Source organism: Mangifera indica, chromosome 18, assembly GCF_011075055.1.
Source record: "Mangifera indica cultivar Alphonso chromosome 18, CATAS_Mindica_2.1, whole genome shotgun sequence".
NCBI lineage: Eukaryota > Viridiplantae > Streptophyta > Magnoliopsida > Sapindales > Anacardiaceae > Mangifera > Mangifera indica.
The window spans coordinates 12,134,756-12,152,238 of NC_058154.1; the positions used below are offsets into that span (position 1 = coordinate 12,134,756).

The following is a 17,483-nucleotide window of genomic DNA, read 5'->3' on the forward strand; positions in this document are numbered from 1 at the left end:
AGGGGCATTTAAGTAAAATAATATACTAATATTTTTTTATTATTTTTAATCAAACACAATAATTATTTATACCTACTTATTTTTATCAAACATAATAATAATTTATACACAGTAATCTTCAAGATAATCTATCATTAGGATAATCTTTCAATTTTGATAATAAAATATTTCTTAAATCAAACACCTCCTTAGTATTTATAAAAAAGTTTCTTTTGTTAGTTATCTTAATGTACGTTAACGTCTCTCACCGAAATACTATCACAATTAAAAACTTAAGCTGATAGCTAGAAGAATCTCTCTTAATACTTTATGTGTTCCCAAGACTAATTTGATAATGTCTCTCCTGTTGGGTATCTCAATGTAAGGGTCAAATGTGAGTTTTACTTCGCGTGTTCGTATTTTGCCCATAAATCACCAAAGTAATAGATGAAAAATCAAGCAATCAAATGCATACAAACACACACATAATATTTTTTTGAGTTTTGTCAACAGGGGTGAATGTGATTCAGGCTAGATCAAACTCATATTGGTTTCACATTGATGCCTCATTAATATTATCATATCAGAGTTCATCTTATTGACAATTCTTCCTTTTTATTTTATCATTTGATGAGTTTTTTTTTTTATTAATTCTTTTCTTCTTCTCTAATAATATTGTTCATCAGTCAAGTAAACCAAACTTATTCCAGTTGATAGTTATAGATTTGAACTAACTAACTTTTGTTTTGACAAAGCTTAAACCCCTCCTAATTTTTTGGTAGGTAGCTTTTAGCAAATCACCAAAATTGAATCCATATATTTAGTCAAACACTTAACATGACTGAGTTGTCTTAATTTGATTGCTAATTCTAAGTTTAATAGATAATCGAATAACTCCAGGCATTCCCTTCAACAACTTATCAACAAAATAGCGTGGAAAAATAATTGGAAAATATTTCACACTTGAAAAGGAATATAAGCACAGTTCCTGCCGCCTCTACATGTTATTCCCTACCTACCAAAATAAAAATCCAAAGTTTACCTTATTCAATTTAGGCCAAAGGCCTTATTCTCGTCCAAAATTTTACTCTTTCCTTGAATTTTTATTTAGTATTTTTTAAAAATTTAAATACCCATTTATCAACAATTAAAGATAATTATATTACTTTTTAGTTTTTAAGGTAAAAAATGATAAAATTTTAAGTTTTTTTAATATTAATAACCATTTTATCCTTAATTAATGGGTGAATATTTAAGTTTTTAAAATATATAGATGAAAATTGGCAAAAGAGTAAATTTTAGTTGGGAATAAGTCCTTTAACCTTCAATTTATGACTATTTTTAGTGCTAAATTTTGAATTATTCAATGACTCTTTGAAATTGAATTTTCATTATAAATGTCACTTCATTTATAACTAGGTAAGTATGAATTAAGAGTATTAATCCATATTAATTGACTTGAGATAAGGTGACTGAAAAAGTAAATTTAGATTAAAATATAATAAACAATTTAATTTATATGATATTTTTTGTTAGTGATTTTCAAATATTTAATGCTCGAATCAAAATTGATATTTCGTTAAAGAAGTCTCAATCTACAATTAAGCTTGTTATATTACTTATATTTTGGAGAATTTTTGACAAAGTATCTACGTAAGTTACAAAATTGCCCTCCTTTTGCCATTTTAATAGGACAAGAAGAAAGGATATTAGTGTAATTACGTACAAATGTATGCGTACATCTAGATAAAAGATAGGGTTAGAATGGGATTGTCACATTGTGAGAATCATGAAAATAACTAATTAATGTTTAGAAGTTATCGAGACACAGTAATACAGTGATACGATCTATTACTATCGCATCAGGTCTGTTAAGAATTCGTTTTATATAATAGCTATTTGATTTTAAATTAATCAGTTAAAATTTTTTTTTTACGAGAGTGTCTCCCTTCATTTATGCTATTTGAAAATTGACTTTTCAAATAAAAGGTTTTTGCTTTCACTATTCAAACTAATTTTTGAAATCGTTTTTTGAGTAACTATTGCATATATTTTAATAAGATGTTTGGCCATAGCATAATTTTTTTTTTAAATTTATACATTAAACAATTTAGACTTTCAATTATTTTATATACATAAGTAGCATTGTTTAATTCAAAATCAAATTTGTTGGTGACGATTTATGTTGTTTCTCCTTGTGTATGTGGAAGGTGCCATAACGACAAGCATGGTAGGTGGAAGAAGAGCAATTTCCACCGTTGAATTTGAGTGCCACGTGTAAACGACCCAATGAAGCAGGCTTATTACATTATTTTAAATATAATGTATTAAATATATTTTGATTTTAATTCACGTATTGAATTAAATAATATGAAAAAAAATATTTTTTTTCTCGTTTAAAATTGTCGAATCCCTTACAAATTAATATTTTTTTTTCCTAATTTCTTTTAAAAAAGAATATCAGTTCCCAACTCCAAGAGAAGACTAAACCATAATTAGCGTAATGATGATGAATTAAAGTGCTTAATTAATTATAATTACATATTAAATCATCGTAAAAGGAGGCGCGTGGAAGAGAAATGGCATCTGAATGAAAGATTCCTTTCAACTATCTGCGTTCACACCTGCTCGAAAGTGTAAAGATTCCATCTCCAACCCTTTTCACATGTGAGAGCCGAGCCCTCCAGTTCGCGGGCTTTAATTTTACCGGCTTGGCTCGAAGAATTTTGATCATTTCATGGCTCGGTTGGCTCCACCGTACACCTGCCTTGACTCGTGCGACTCGTTTGAAACAGGGAAGTGCTTTTTGAATAAGTAATTTTTAAGGTTTTTTAATTGTGCTTAGGAGATGATCAATTTATTATAAATTATTACTTGGGTTACCAAATACACGATTTTATTGGTAAAAATGCAAAAATGTATACAGTATTTTAAGGTGAGAATAATTTATTTTTTTAATAAATATTTTTTAAAATAATTATAAAATCAGACAAAATTATCAAATTGAATTGAAACTTTATCGTTATTTGTCAAAACAATCTCATCAAGCTAGGGTCAAACCTCCAATGTCACCTGATAAATATTTTAAATAATTTTAGATATAAATTTCTGATAATGGATTAAAAATAAAAGACATGTGAAGAATATAAATAATATTAGGAGTTTTGAATTAAGTGAATGGTACTTGGTACTTTAAGACTAATGAAAAGTCATCTTTATAAAGTTCAATAGATTACTAGATCGCTCCCCTTATTTGAATGATAACTTATTTCCAACAAAAAAGGAAAAATAAGAAGAAAAGATAATAATAGATATACTTTAATTAAAAAAAATCTCTACATTATTTCACAAATTCCATCAATTAAATTTAGTTGAAATATATATATGACAATCCGTATTAGAATAGAGACTTGAATTTTAATGGCACAGTTGGATCACTAGTCAGCAACTTTTAGGAGAGTTCAAGTCTTTTAATTTGTTATTAGAATTTTTCACTTCAATACTAGCTCATTCCTCTGTATAGAGTTCGACAATTAAATTTATAAATCTTAGAAAAACTAATCTAACAATCTATTATTAAGACCCTAATTAGTAAATATAAGAACAAAAAAAAAAAGTATATGAATTATATAAGTATAATATGATGAATAATAAAAAATATATTTGTAAAAAAACACCCTTAAAATTTGTTTATAAAAAAAGTATATTACGTGTATATATAAGGTTTAATACGACATATTGTCAATAATATGTTTCTAAAAATACTACAATATCAAAATATTTTTAGTATTTTTTACGAATTTTTTATTGAAAATCAATACAACAATTCAAATGTAAAATATTTAATTAACTATTAAACCTAATATAATTAGCATTGTTAGATTTTTTTAAATGACACTGATATTTTCGTAAATAATTAAAAATGAATCGGATAATTTTGTATTTTAAACCTAACCAAAAATTCAAAACTTTGGTATACATCAAATATAACATATAATTTACGTTTAATATGAAAAAGGTGTAGAATATGTATTTAATATATTTTTAATTCAAAAACTATTTTAAACATACTTAATATACAAATAATATAAAAAGATAAATAATAAATATATTTACTAAAGAGGATTAATCCCTCTTATTTTGATATGAGAATACTGGAACGCTAATGTACATGCCAAGTCTATTTGCGAAAAATGTGTAATTAATGCCGTATGCTTTAGCTATAAACTTGGGATTCCACGACTTAAGCCAATTGGTGGGCAATACAACATGGTTGAGGATGATGACGAAGCCATGCTTGTAGCCACGGACGGCTGAAGAAGCTGATCACAATGGACTGAGTTGAAGTTGTTGATGAGGTCAACTCTCGTCACCTGCCATATCAAAGATGCATAATCCTACGAGGCATTGTATTAGGTCCGACTCTTTCATCTTTATCCTCCACTATCTGTCTCTTTCTTTATATAAATAACTTCCCCCATCTCCGTCTCAAAATCCTCGCAAAAACAACACAAAAGAGAAATAAAAAATCAAGAACAAACTCTAAATGGGGAATTGTTTACGGCATAAATCCTCATCTATGCAATGGGCGGGGGACGACTGGGCTTCATTGGCGACTGATGAGAGGAGTGAGAAGGCATTGAAAATGGAGGAAAAGAGCCTTCTCAGAGGTGGTGGTGGAGGTGGGAATAATTACAAACAACCTTGGTTTTGTTAATAAAATCTATTTCCAGTCTGATTCTGATTGATTATGATTTTGATTTGTTGTATAGATTTTACATTATTTTGTCAACAATATTTATTCAATTCATAACCCAATTCATAATTCTTCAGATTTTACATCGTCTTCAATGTCGGGAACGACGGAGGTGAAGATCAAGATTACAAAGAAGCAGCTGGAGGAGCTGCTGGGAAAGATGGACGTAAAGGAGTTGTCAGTGCAACAAGTTTTAGCCCAGTTAATAAATGTCAGCCACAGTTACGAGACACATCATCGCTCATGGCGGCCGGCTCTTCAGAGCATTCCGGAAGTGAATTGACAGGAGGAAGATCAGTTCTCCGTTGATTAATTTTACACAGTGAATGAATTACTGATCACTGATGATGATAAACTTTTTTCCAGCTCTATTTTCCCAGCGGAGAGAGGCTGGTTATGAAATTGATTGGGGGGATTTTACAATAAAAACTGGAGTTAAGAGGGACTCTGCAGGTAATTTGGTTGGTACATATGATATGACACCCGGGTCCTATTGTAGAGTAAAACGAGTAAATTTTGTCCAAGTTTCCCTTTCTCCATCTCTGGTTTCCTGTATATACTTCATTAATTTCATCCGAATTCTCCCATTATCAATTTTGCTATATGTCATCGGATAATAGGGTGATGATATAATATATACCATTTTATATAATTATATGAATCTAATTTTAAATATTTAAAAAAATATAATATAAAAGCAACAGGATTTACGCTGGCTTAACTTTTCTTCTTCATTATTATTATTATTATTTTTTGTAAATAAAAAAATTTATTTGAATTGAATTGTCACTTTAAATACATAAAACCTCTACCCACAATATCGATACTCCTACTTAAATGCCCACAAACTTGCCACTTAAAAGCACCACTTCGGGCGGCTTTCCATTAATTTGCCATTCAACAACTTTCCAACCACTAAAGACAATGACCGTCCACAAACGGGGAAATATGTGGTTAGATTGAATGGCTCAACGAACTGGAAACATCCATATAATACTCCACAATTCAATTTTGTCCAATCCGCTGTCGATGAACTCGAAAGAAATGGAATTTGTAAGCCTGAAAAAGTCTACCTGGGGAAGTTTGAATCTGATATAGTCTGCTTATTTATGTACAAAGATAAAAATTAAGCCATCTTCTGTTCCTTTCTTTTCCCATTTATACATTAAGGTTTTATATATATGGTTGCCTTAGTTTCAGTCTCTAAGACAACAAAAGAAGTATATGATACCATTAATTCGATCTTTGTGAGCAAAATGAATAATGAAAAATAATGTCATCTCCATTAGAGAGCAAATTAAAACTTAAGTCTAGAAGAATGAACAGAGAGAGGCAAAGCAAAGTTGTTGTTGTGTGCCTGTCCAGCCAAAACTCTTCTCCTTATTGTTTTGGCTTGTTTTATATATATGGTTGCTTTAGGATCCACTTAATTGCTTCTCAATGTTGTTTGTCTGGATTTGCTAAATACTTACTCACAATACTGATAGCTTGTGCAATATAAGGTTTGGTACATATCATCAAATGCATAACGCTGTCGAGTATATTAACATACGTTATTCGTGACATGTGGCTTATTTTTGTCGTAGAATACATGCAAGTTTGCCGAAAGTCTGAAATGAGCTGCTAGAGGAGGTGACAATGGGCGTTTTTCATGTGCTAAACCTACTCAAATACTTTCTTTAGCAAAAACCTTCTGTGAAAGAAATAACTTTCTACTTAAGTTTGTCTTTGATGATCTCAATCCTAAGAATTCTTAAAACTATCAAACTTACAAACAAACTTGAAAAGATGAAAACTTTTTTTATGCAAGGACTTCAACAAACAAACATGATCTTCTTTAGCCTCTACAACTAATAAAAAGAAAAGGTTGAAGGATTTTTTTCTTTAAATCTATGATTTGCCACTTTGAAATATCGTATGCGATCATCTCAGTTAATGAAAAACAATTTGACAATAATGAATTTCAAAAATTCTATGTTCACTTCAATATCCACAAGAAACTTTCTACGGTTTCAGACCATAGACCAATGGATAGGTTGAAGTAGTCCACAATATCATCAAGCACAACTTGAAGACAAAGCTTGATGAGTTAAAAGGAGTTTGGGCATACGATATCGAACCAGTGCTCGAACAGACACGGGAGAAAATCGCTCCTTGTTGGCATATGGTTGTGAAGCGGTGATCTCTATCAAGGTCGGCATAGGACATGTGATGATCTTTGTTGAGATCGGGTTGATCCAAATTAAATTTTATGTAAAAGAAACTCAATTGCAATCAAATTTTTTTCATGTTATGTTATGTTGGATTAACGGATTGTGTTGAAAATTATCAATTCTAATCATCATGTCAATCAAACTATTCTAACCCAATGATTGAACCATTGTCCAACACAATTCATTTAATTCAACTCTAAGTTAATCTGGTTTAATAATTAAAATGGGTTTTAGTCATAACTTGAATCATATTTGTAACGGATTCCTAATCAAATCGGTTGGTTTGAGTTTTAAAACACTTGTTTTAATAATGTAATTTAAATTATAATTCTAGTGTCTCTTGGTGACGCATCAAAGAATTTCAGTCTTGTAATGCAAGATCTCCCCTTGGCTACTGCACAACCTGATTAACACCTTAAAAATTCTAGGCGCGGCATCATGGTGACTCCAGTTTCTCTATGCCGGAGTGGCACTCCTAATTATGTTTCTTCTTTTTGAGGATCCTCCTTAACATGGACAGCGCTTATTCCTATCTACAGTGCTTAATCGCACTTCTATGCTACCAGGACGGCTTAGGCTACTCTTGTCTCATATTCCTCTCCGTTGGACTTTGAAAGGATAACCTAAGAATTCTTTCTAACCCGTTTCATAAATTAATACCAGAAGCCTTCTTACTGGAAATCAATGCCTTTACTTCCAATGTGATTTGCAAGTCAAGCAGGAAACTGTTTAACAAAGACTTTAGACGTATAAAATAACCTTCTGAAACCGACAGGCATGCCAAGACTAAAATCAGTCATTTAGAACTTACCATTTACTCTGAGAAGACTGGCAACTTTTTACCGCAAATTACCAACTTTATTATAGATCTTTGTTAGAAGGGGTATGAATGGTTGGAAAGAGATGAAGCCGGAAACTCAAATTAAGTCTTAAAAAATTTAATATCAAATAAAACTTTTGAAATCTTAATGATATCAAGGAAATTTCCAGCAATTTACATGCAGAAAAAATGAGGTCATTGCACCTATAGATACCAACCCATTTCATTATGTTCTCAATCTCACCTACATTGTAACTTCTACACACAAAAATGAAATTAACCCTGAGTGTTCTCACTGCCCTTTATTTCCTTGCTATGGTGACCATCAATCATGGCTTCTGCAATGGAAGCACTCACATGGATTGCATTGAAAGTGAAAGACAAGCACTTTTAAGGTTAAAGCAGGATCTCATTGATTCTTCCAACCGCCTCGCCTCTTGGACTGCTGCCGATGGATATTGCTGCACATGGACTTGTGTTATCTGCGACAACTTCACCGGTCAAGTAATTGAGCTCAACCTTGGAGATTCTAACAACGCTGATGATGAGAGGAGAAAGTTTAGTGGTAAGATAAATTTGTCTTTCTTGATTTAAAGCGTTTGATTTTCTTGGACTTAAGCGATTATAAATTTGAGGGAGTTCAGATTCCGAATTTTCTTGGTTCAATGAAGAATTTAAGATACCTTGATCTGTCTGGCTCTAGATTCGTGGGGATGGTTCCTCATCAAATTGGAAATCTCTCTAATCTACAGCATCTTGATCTTGGCGACAATCTTATACAAGCTGAGAATTTGAACTGGGTATCTAGTCTTTCTTCACTCCAACATCTTGATTTGAGTGGTTTATATATTCAAAATCCCAATAACATGTTTTCCATTATAAACACACTTGCCTGTTTCCTATTGTTAGGATTATCAAGTTGTAAACTCACTTACCTTCCTGATCTGCTACCAAACCTAAATTTTTCATTTCTTGTTAGCCTCGATCTTTCCGCAGACTATTTTAATAACTCTTTTATTCCTAGTTGGATTTTCAGTCTTTGTGATTTAGTTGTACTTGATCTACGTCATACTAGTTTCTCAGGCCAAACTCCAGACGGACTTCAAAATCTGACTTCCCTAAGGCATCTTGATTTATCTGATAACTCCTTCAATGGTTCATTATCCAATAGTTGGTCATACGGACTTAACAATCTTGAGTACCTTAATCTTTTTGGTTTAGGTAATATTTTATTACCAAAATATAAATATTACCTTGAAGATAGATTACTTGAAAATAGGTTACTTAAAAGATTATTAGGTATAAATGATTACTATGTTTGATAAAATTTGATAGGTATAAATAATTATTATATTTGGTTAAAGATAATAAAAGATTACTAATAAATTATTTTACTTAAATATCCTGAATATAATTATTTTTAAATATTTTTTTATTTTATTTATCATATTAATTAAAAATAAATTTATTTTGTCTTAAAAAACTAATAAATAATAATATAATTATAATAAAATCAAGATTATTTTGGTAATCTTTAAATACTTAAGATGAATATGGTAATCAGATTACCACCTATATTACCTGTTACGTTAATATTGGTAATATTTTATTATTGACAAACTAAACAAATGAATAAAAAATATATTACTAAAGTAATATATCTAAACTGGAACCAAACGGCCCCTAAGTCTAATAACTTGCAAGGTGGGATTCCAAATGATCTTGGAAACATGACTTCCATTTGATCACTCAATTACAGACTTGAAGGGAGAATTCCGAGATCATTTGGAAATCTTTGCAACTTGACTTACATTTCTTTGAGTTATGTTAACATGGGTCAAGACATATATGAAATCTTAGACATGTTTTCTGGATGTGTGACAAATAAATTGGAGATATTGGATTTGGGAAGGTGTAAACTTTCGGGTAATTTGACCAATCAAGCTTTATTACAAATTTATCTCACAGTCTCCTCCATTGTTTGTTTATAGTAAGAGGACCTATTATGCTCCAGAACCCCACCACAAATCCAAAAAGTTAATCTTTATTACATGATGCAAAATAGCATTCTAATGGCTAGAGATGGCTTTGGGGGTAGCCAGTGATGACTGTTCCAAGACATTTTGTATTCGAACAACAGGTCCGGCTCCACCTACTCTGGGAACAATGCCCAATTGGTCCAACTCTTGAATCACTTACAAAAATGGATTATATCTGTGTTTTGTTCTCAACTTTAGATTTAAATGATGCATGTGTTGTACTGTTAGTGTATATATGTGTCCTTGAAAATGCTTTATATCTTACTCATGCTATCTGTCAATATATATATTAATAGCAATAATAATAAATGAGATTGGGATCTAGAAGTAGACCCAATAGAGAGGAGATTTTGTCACTTTGCTTCAGCCTGATAAATTGCAGATTGGATTTGACTAAACATTCCATTCTTGATTTAAGGTTAAGCCTTTAAACAGTTACTAACAAATTTTTCTTAATTATTTAGCACATTTTTTACTATATCTGTCATAGAAAGCTCCAAGTGGGAGTTTTCTTCTGATAGAAACAGCAATGGATGGGCACACAAATCAGTGACATTTTATATTATATTGTGTTGCCATTTTTCCTATAGTCTGATTAGAAGCATTAATGCTCATTTCCCATTTCATGTTGCATGTAGCTGCATTTGTCTTGTAGCTCCGACTCTTACTTCTTAGCCTTCAACACCACATAAATGCTGCTGTTCTTCTCTATAAAGTGCTGGAGTTTCATATGCGCATTCCCAAAGAAAACTCTAATCTAATGCTTCTTCTTCTTCATAAATATCAGCACACTATCCAAGCTAGCAATTGGTTTTCACATTTATCCCTTCTTTCTCCCTCTTTTAGTAGTTTCTCCATGTTGAAAGAGTGGGTTTCTGGCCTAATAAACCTGTTGTTTAAGTCAAAAGTGGTAGTCTGTTTGTGTTTTTTTGCCATGTATGGTACTTCCGGAAATGGGGTTTTGATTAGAGCCTTGAAGAGAGGTCTCTATGCTTCATTCACCTGCATTTTTGCACTAGGTATGTATTTATCTATTTTAAATACACTTGATATATATTTGGTCTCAGTTTTTTGTACAATGAAGAATCAATTGAATAGGTCTGTTCAAGTCAAACTTGCATTCATGCTTTCCGAGCTTAATTTTCCTTCAACATTTGGAGTTTGCCCATATCATCTGTGGTTAAAACTTGTGACTCAAGGGCTTATATCTTTTGGTTTTCCAGGAGGGGCCATAGTTGGAACAATTGTAGGAGCCATGCAAGGCCAAACAACTGAAACTGGGTTCCTTCATGGGGCTGGAATAGGTGCAGTGGCAGGTGCCATTACAGCTCTGCAATTACTAGAATCAGCAGCTGATGGAGAGTCATTGTCGAAGGTAAAATGACTAAAACTTTCTCTACTACTAGTTATAACACACTTTCTCCATCAGGTGGGAGCAGTTTTCAAATCAACAAGCAGAGGGAGATAATTAACATAATTTATTTTTACAGCTAGCAATCTTAACTAGCCTAATGAATGGCAAGGTCTTCATAGGATGGGTAAGTCCTGCAATCTCAAAGCTTATCAGTGGCAAGTAAGTAATGGCTTATTTATCACTTTCACCTCTATTTTTATGAAGCTTTTAGTGTAAAGTTTAGTCAGATAATGTGAAGTGTGAAGAGAAATGAACTTGGTTAATCTCAGATTAGCACATTGGAAACTACATACAGAGAGATTTCTGATGTATATGATGTCAATGGAGTTAGGGGATTATCAAAAGATTCAATTCAAAGGCTTCCTGGATTTACAGTTGATGCTAAACTGCTGGTCCAAATTTGCCAGGAGTGTTGTTCAATTTGCTTACAGGTGAATACACACACACACACACACACAAAATAAAACTATTGCACCTAGTTTTGAATAGTCAATTGGATGTTCTAATGATGCATTATCATATGATTAAATATCCAATTTTAAATTAAAGATAAAATAATATACAATCACATGATGATATATCATTTAAATACTAATTAGATACTAAAAACTAGGTACACATAGCATATTATATAAGAGTTTAGAGTGGTGGGTTGTTGAAATTGACTGGTTTTCTTTTTCAGGATTTCTTGGAGGGGGATTCTGCAAGAAGACTTCCTAATTGTGGACACTGTTTTCATTTGAAGTACATAGATAAATGGCTAACTAGAAATGGGAGTTGCCCTGTCTGTAGAGAAAGTTTTTTGTAAGGATATGGCACATTTGTAGTTGTAGAAAAGTGAAATCACTCATCAAATCAATTGAATCTAAATGTTTAAGTGTAAATTTTTTTTTTCATACCTCAACGGATAAACTTCTTAATTAAGTTGTACAAATTTACTTTAAGACTCCATGTAAGTATATGAATCTCAAGTTTATTATAAAATATATTAAGTAAAAAGTGTCGTGAAAACTAAAGAAGAAAATAGCAAAAAATATAAATACTTAACATAAGAATATAAGTATTTATGTGACAAATTCAACACGAAAAAACTATAGACAAACACTTTACATGTATACTTGTTGGCCGCATTTTCACAATAAGATTACAATATGAAGAACTAATTTTTTTTCTCCTTCCAAGTTCTTAATCTTGGGGACATATAATCTCACTTTACATACACTTTAATATAACTTTTATGTGAAAACCCTAATCGATAGATACTTGATATGTATATTCGTTGGTCACATTTTCACAATAAATCATGCCCGCATTACATTAGGTCGATCCCATCATAGATCCATTTTCATGATTGAAATACCTCAATAATACACATCTCATCACAAGAGGTCATGATCCCACAAATGATTATTTAGAAGATAATCTTATACACTAATATGTTGAAGTAAATATGGTATATCATTTATAGAAATGCAAAGTGATGGTAAACAACTCCTAAATTATAATGGTTAAACTAATTATGAAACAATCTTTATGTTATTAGGTAATATCATTAAAGTTGGATTTGATTTATGATGAGTTCGAATAAGATATAGTTTGAGTTCGAATATAAAAGAGTCAATTTGAGATCGAAGTTTGAACTCATTTTAAAAAATATAATTTTTTATTTGATCTTAATTTTTAACTCTTTTATAAAAATGAATTTAATCTTTGATTTAAACACGATTATTTTGGTCTAAGTTGTGATTCCATCTTGAGCAGCTTGGATTGAGCCCCATCCTAGCGCAAATAGCCCAAATCTAAGCTCATAGGCCCTGTATTGGTTTTACGAAGCTCAACCCAAATCTCTCTCTCTCTCTCTCTCTATATATATATATATAAATATAAATATAAAAGCAAACAGGACAAGAGAAGCCACAACTTTTAGGGTCACCCCTAACACACAAAGACAGGTGAAGTGAAACCGAGACAGCAACTCTGAGAGACAGAGACTAATGGCATTAAAGTCGTTCAATGTCCCCACCATCGACATGGGCGTACTTCGTACCCGCTCCCCTTTGGCTGCCGTCGGCTTTGGCTGCGCTTCCATCGCTGGTTCCACCCTGTGCCGTTCTTCTTCCAGAGCGCAAACCAGTCCCTTTGCTTGCTTATCAACATCAGCTATTCCCAGTAAAAGTCGATATACTCTTTTATTCTAAGGAAAAAAAAAATGTTGTTCTGTTCTGAATTTTTCATTTTTAATTGATTTGCTTCGTACCCATTATGATTAATTATATAAATGAGTGGTGAAGATTATTGTAGTTGGTTTGAAAGTTGATCGTGATGAAAGGTTGTGAGTTTTTGTTGTCTTGAGTTTGAAATGAGGTTAATTGGTTGCAATTTTGTTAGCATGAAATGTGTGGCAAGTAAATTTAGATTTTGGAACTTTGGTTCGGGTCTTGGTTCTTATTTTGTGGATATTTTGAGACTTTTATTGAAGTTTGGGATTTGGACTGGTGAATGAATTGAATTTGAAGTGTTGACTCTAGTTGTGTTATATCAGTCATGGTTTTGGATTTACAGATGATTATTAGCTGAATGGTGGAACTTTTGAATTGCATTATGCAGCTAGAAAATACACAATGAACTAAAGAGATATAACTCATTTAGTGATTTTATTTTGAGATTGTGAGAGGTTTCTTTGTCTTCTATTTTTTCTTGTTATGTATTCATTTCACATAACATTGCTGACTATGTCGCAAATGTAGGTTTGAAGGAGGCTGTTGTGACTAACAGGGCACCGGCAGCTTTGGGACCTTATTCTCAGGCTATCAAAGCCAATAACCTTGTTTTTGTCTCTGGTGTTCTTGGTCTTATACCTGAGGTTTGTGATTCTTTTATTGAGGGATTCACTTGGATATTAAATTTTATTTATCAATGGACCTGCATTATTCTAACGTGATGAGTCATTATGAAATAGTTGAATGTTCTTTCAATATTGCATACAAATATATGTCAACTCATGCTAGTTGAATTGATTTTCATGTGCCACTATGCTGACTGTATTTTCCTGGTACTCGTCCAGACTGGGAAATTTGTCTCAGAGAGTGTAGAGGAGCAAACTGAGCAGGTAAATTAGTTACCTGTGAGCTAGCTATCTCATTCTTAATTTTTCATTTTCACATTCTGAGTATTATATGAATTAAATACTTCTGCATGACTGTAAATGCTAAATGGTAGCAACATTTCATTCTTGTTTGGCATTTATCGTTTGTTTCATTAGCCACTTTATTAGAGAGGTGAGGGAGTATTATGGCCAGTAGATGTTCATACAACTTATTCATATTTAGGAAATGCTATTGCTTGTACCAGATTTTTTTTTTTTTATAAGAATCAAAATCTCACGTATTTTATTGTTCGATTGATTGGCACATAGCTTGAATAAATTTAACAAAGATAGTTTCCACTTTCTTTACAGCTCTGATAGATTTGGGCTTACGAAAATTTTGCAGGTTCTAAAAAATATGGGAGAAATACTGAAAGCTAGTGGTGCTGACTATTCTTCTGTGGTCAAGACTACTATTATGTATGATCTTCTGTCTCTTTGCTCTGCAATCTTGATTCTTTGGGGTCTACAATTAGGCAAAGATGAGCCTTTTTAATTGCTTCTGTCTGCAGGTTGGCTGACTTGAAGGACTTCAAGAAAGTAAATGAGATCTATGCTAAATGTAAGTTTTATGTTCATTGATTGATTAATCAATTTGGCATATATAATGGATTTATAAGATCAACGGTGAAGAATTCTGTTCAAGCTGACCAAGTGTTTTTCTTGTTGCTGCAGACTTTCCAGCGCCTGCACCGGCTCGTTCAACATATCAAGTAGCGGCACTCCCCTTGGATGCCAGGATTGAAATTGAGTGCATTGCTGCCCTTCCAAACTCCTAATTAGAGTGAACTTATGAGCGACCAACAGCTCTAGCTTAGAAATATTTCCCCAGTTCCCATTTTAGTTCAAGCAGTAAACTAATAGGCTGTAGTTCAACTCTAATCTATTCTTGCTGCCTTCAAGGCCTGTTCTGGATTTGGAAATTTGTCCTGCTGCCAGTCAGCGTGGCCCAGGACCAAAATCCTGCCCCGATAACTGTACTGCATCATGTGAACATAGACTTGTCAAGGGACAGGCCATGCTGGACGCTTTGGGGTAAGGCATGTGTGTTGGTCTTTTAAAAATAATAAAAATTAATTAAAAATTAAAAAAATATATTAATTAAATATTGAGCTGTAACATTAGTTTAGAATTCTCGTGATATGACAATTTTAAAACTTGATACAAACTGAGACGTATGATTTGAAAATGTAATATTAATCTTTAGGCCAAACGAATATTTCCCACCCAATTTGGTGCAAACTTAATTTTCTATCCGATAATTACAAAAATTTAAATATTTATTTTCCTGTTAAATTATATTATTAATGTTAGGGGTAAAATTGTTAATAAAAATATTTTAAAAAATAATAAATACATCATATTTTATTCTCCAGGCTTAAAAATAATAATTTATCTCATTTTTTCATATCTGAAGTTTGAAAAATTTACATTTTCCTATTAGAGTTTTTGAGTAGTTATCAATGGTCAGAGACAACGACAACGCTTTCTCTCCCTTTTGGCTTCTCTCTAAGCGAGGATTCATTTCTGACTATCATCAGTCGTTTTCTCCTCTCATTGGTCAATGCACGAAAAGACTCAAATATAGGTCCCTTTGTTGTGCAATGAAGAGATTTTGGTCTCTTCGTCGCACCACGAAGAGATCTTGGTCTCTTTGCCACTTTTTGGTGTGACAAAGAGACCAAGATTTAGGTCTCTTCATTCGTTAGCCAGTAAAGGGAGAGAATGGTCGATGATAATCGAAAATGGACGGTGATTGAGAGAGAAGTTGGAAGGGAGGGAGAATTGAGCCATAGTCGTCTCTGGCCTTGGGTAGCTACTACAAAAATCCTAGGAGGAAATTTTGATTTTTTAAATCTTAAATGGGGAAGGTAAGGTAAAATTGTTAGTTTTTAAATCTGATGGGGTAAAATGTTAGTTTTAAACCTTGTGGGGGTAAAATGCAATGTATTTATAATTTTTTTAAATATTTTAATTAAATAACAATTTTATCTCTAATAATAACAATAAAATTTAATAGAATGATAGATATTTAAATCTTTAATAATTATTAGATGAAAAATTAAGTTTACACCAAACCATAGATGAGAAATAGTCATTTGGCCTAATCTCTATTCTTGAGTAATACTATACTAGGTGCTGTGGAATAACATTTTCCCTCATAAGATTTAATGTATAATCTCAATTTAACAAAATAAAAAAATTTTATAAATGTAAAAACTTAATTAATTTTTTTTCTTTTTTTTCTCACTTTCTTCTCTATTTGAGTCAATCAAATCTTTGATGTCATTCTCATTTATGACAACCATTTTTGTTTTAATTCGACTTCCAAATCTAATTTAAGTGTCGATATTTCTATTTTATTAATTCCCACAAATAAAACCATTAGTTACTCAAGTAAAAAATAGACAATAATCTTCTTCTATGATGCAATTGAATTTCTCTTTGATCTTTGTCACTTGGCCTTGCTTTTGTCGACAACCTTCGCATCATTTCTTGATTGTTGACAATGGTGATATTGAGATTCAATGATGGCTAGGGTTTTGGGGGTGTAAATTAAATTTTTAAATATGTTAAAAGGTTAATCTATCATATTTTGGTTTGATTTGTAAAAAAGGTTAGGTTATTTTTGAAAATTTCCAAAATTTATAAATGATTAAACTACTTTTTTGCATTTATGCTGCAAATTTTTTTAAAACAAAATTTGATTTTACATAGAAAAATGTTATTTATATCATTTAAGACCAGGAATACTCTTTGGGCAAACCTTGGGTGGTAAGAGGTAATTTACTCTTAAATAATACATCAACAGTTAGCATGTGGTGGTACATCTTCGGATGAACTTTAATAGAGCAATGTTGAATCCAGTCCAAAAGATATTTCGAAACAAGTTTCTAGAAACTCAATTAAATAAAAACTTTCTAAATTCTTTGGTCCCTGAGGTAGTGAGATATGATTGCAAGATCCATTAAGTTAGAAAAGTAATGCTTAGGTCCATCTTTGCAGATTGCAACCGACATACGACAAATATTGGATATAACAAATATATTGATATATTATCATATAATTAGTAATTTTAAATTAAAGATAAAATAAAAAAATTATATTATTCAATCA

The 17,483-nt window shown here is 31.7% G+C and overlaps 2 protein-coding genes and 1 pseudogene across 3 annotated transcripts; all 3 read left to right on the plus strand.

Moving 5' to 3' along the window:
- The first annotated feature begins 4,433 nt into the window (after positions 1 to 4,433).
- LOC123202375 lies at positions 4,434 to 5,329 on the plus strand. Its single transcript, XM_044618283.1, has 2 exons — positions 4,434 to 4,661; positions 4,813 to 5,329. Exons 1-2 carry the CDS (start codon positions 4,526 to 4,528, stop codon positions 5,016 to 5,018), a joined length of 342 nt encoding a protein of 113 aa, XP_044474218.1. The 5' UTR covers positions 4,434 to 4,525; the 3' UTR covers positions 5,019 to 5,329.
- A 2,598-nt stretch (positions 5,330 to 7,927) lies between these two features.
- LOC123202457 lies at positions 7,928 to 12,105 on the plus strand (annotated as a pseudogene).
- A 1,009-nt stretch (positions 12,106 to 13,114) lies between these two features.
- On the plus strand, positions 13,115 to 15,472 carry LOC123201506 (reactive Intermediate Deaminase A, chloroplastic-like). Of its 2 annotated transcripts, none has more exons than XM_044617037.1 (6): positions 13,115 to 13,396; positions 13,969 to 14,084; positions 14,286 to 14,330; positions 14,713 to 14,786; positions 14,879 to 14,928; positions 15,042 to 15,472. In XM_044617037.1, exons 1-6 carry the CDS (start codon positions 13,216 to 13,218, stop codon positions 15,143 to 15,145), a joined length of 570 nt encoding a protein of 189 aa, XP_044472972.1. In that variant the 5' UTR covers positions 13,115 to 13,215; the 3' UTR covers positions 15,146 to 15,472. The 2 variants fall into 2 exon arrangements, with proteins under 2 accessions (XP_044472972.1, XP_044472974.1); XM_044617039.1 differs by having other exon boundaries at positions 13,115 to 13,390.
- Positions 15,473 to 17,483: the final 2,011 nt, after the last annotated feature.

What these genes read in the sequence shown, in the direction of transcription:
- LOC123202375 (XM_044618283.1), top strand. Translation starts at nt 4,526, where the DNA reads ATGGGGAATTGTTTACGGCATAAATCCTCATCTATGCAATGGGCGGGG. An exon ending in TCTCAGAGGTGGTGGTGGAG is followed by an intron (nt 4,662 to 4,812) that starts GTGGGAATAATT and finishes ATAATTCTTCAG; the next exon opens with ATTTTACATCGTCTTCAATG.
- LOC123201506 (XM_044617037.1), top strand. Translation starts at nt 13,216, where the DNA reads ATGGCATTAAAGTCGTTCAATGTCCCCACCATCGACATGGGCGTACTT. An exon ending in GTGGTCAAGACTACTATTAT is followed by an intron (nt 14,787 to 14,878) that starts GTATGATCTTCT and finishes TTCTGTCTGCAG; the next exon opens with GTTGGCTGACTTGAAGGACT. An exon ending in AAATGAGATCTATGCTAAAT is followed by an intron (nt 14,929 to 15,041) that starts GTAAGTTTTATG and finishes TTGTTGCTGCAG; the next exon opens with ACTTTCCAGCGCCTGCACCG.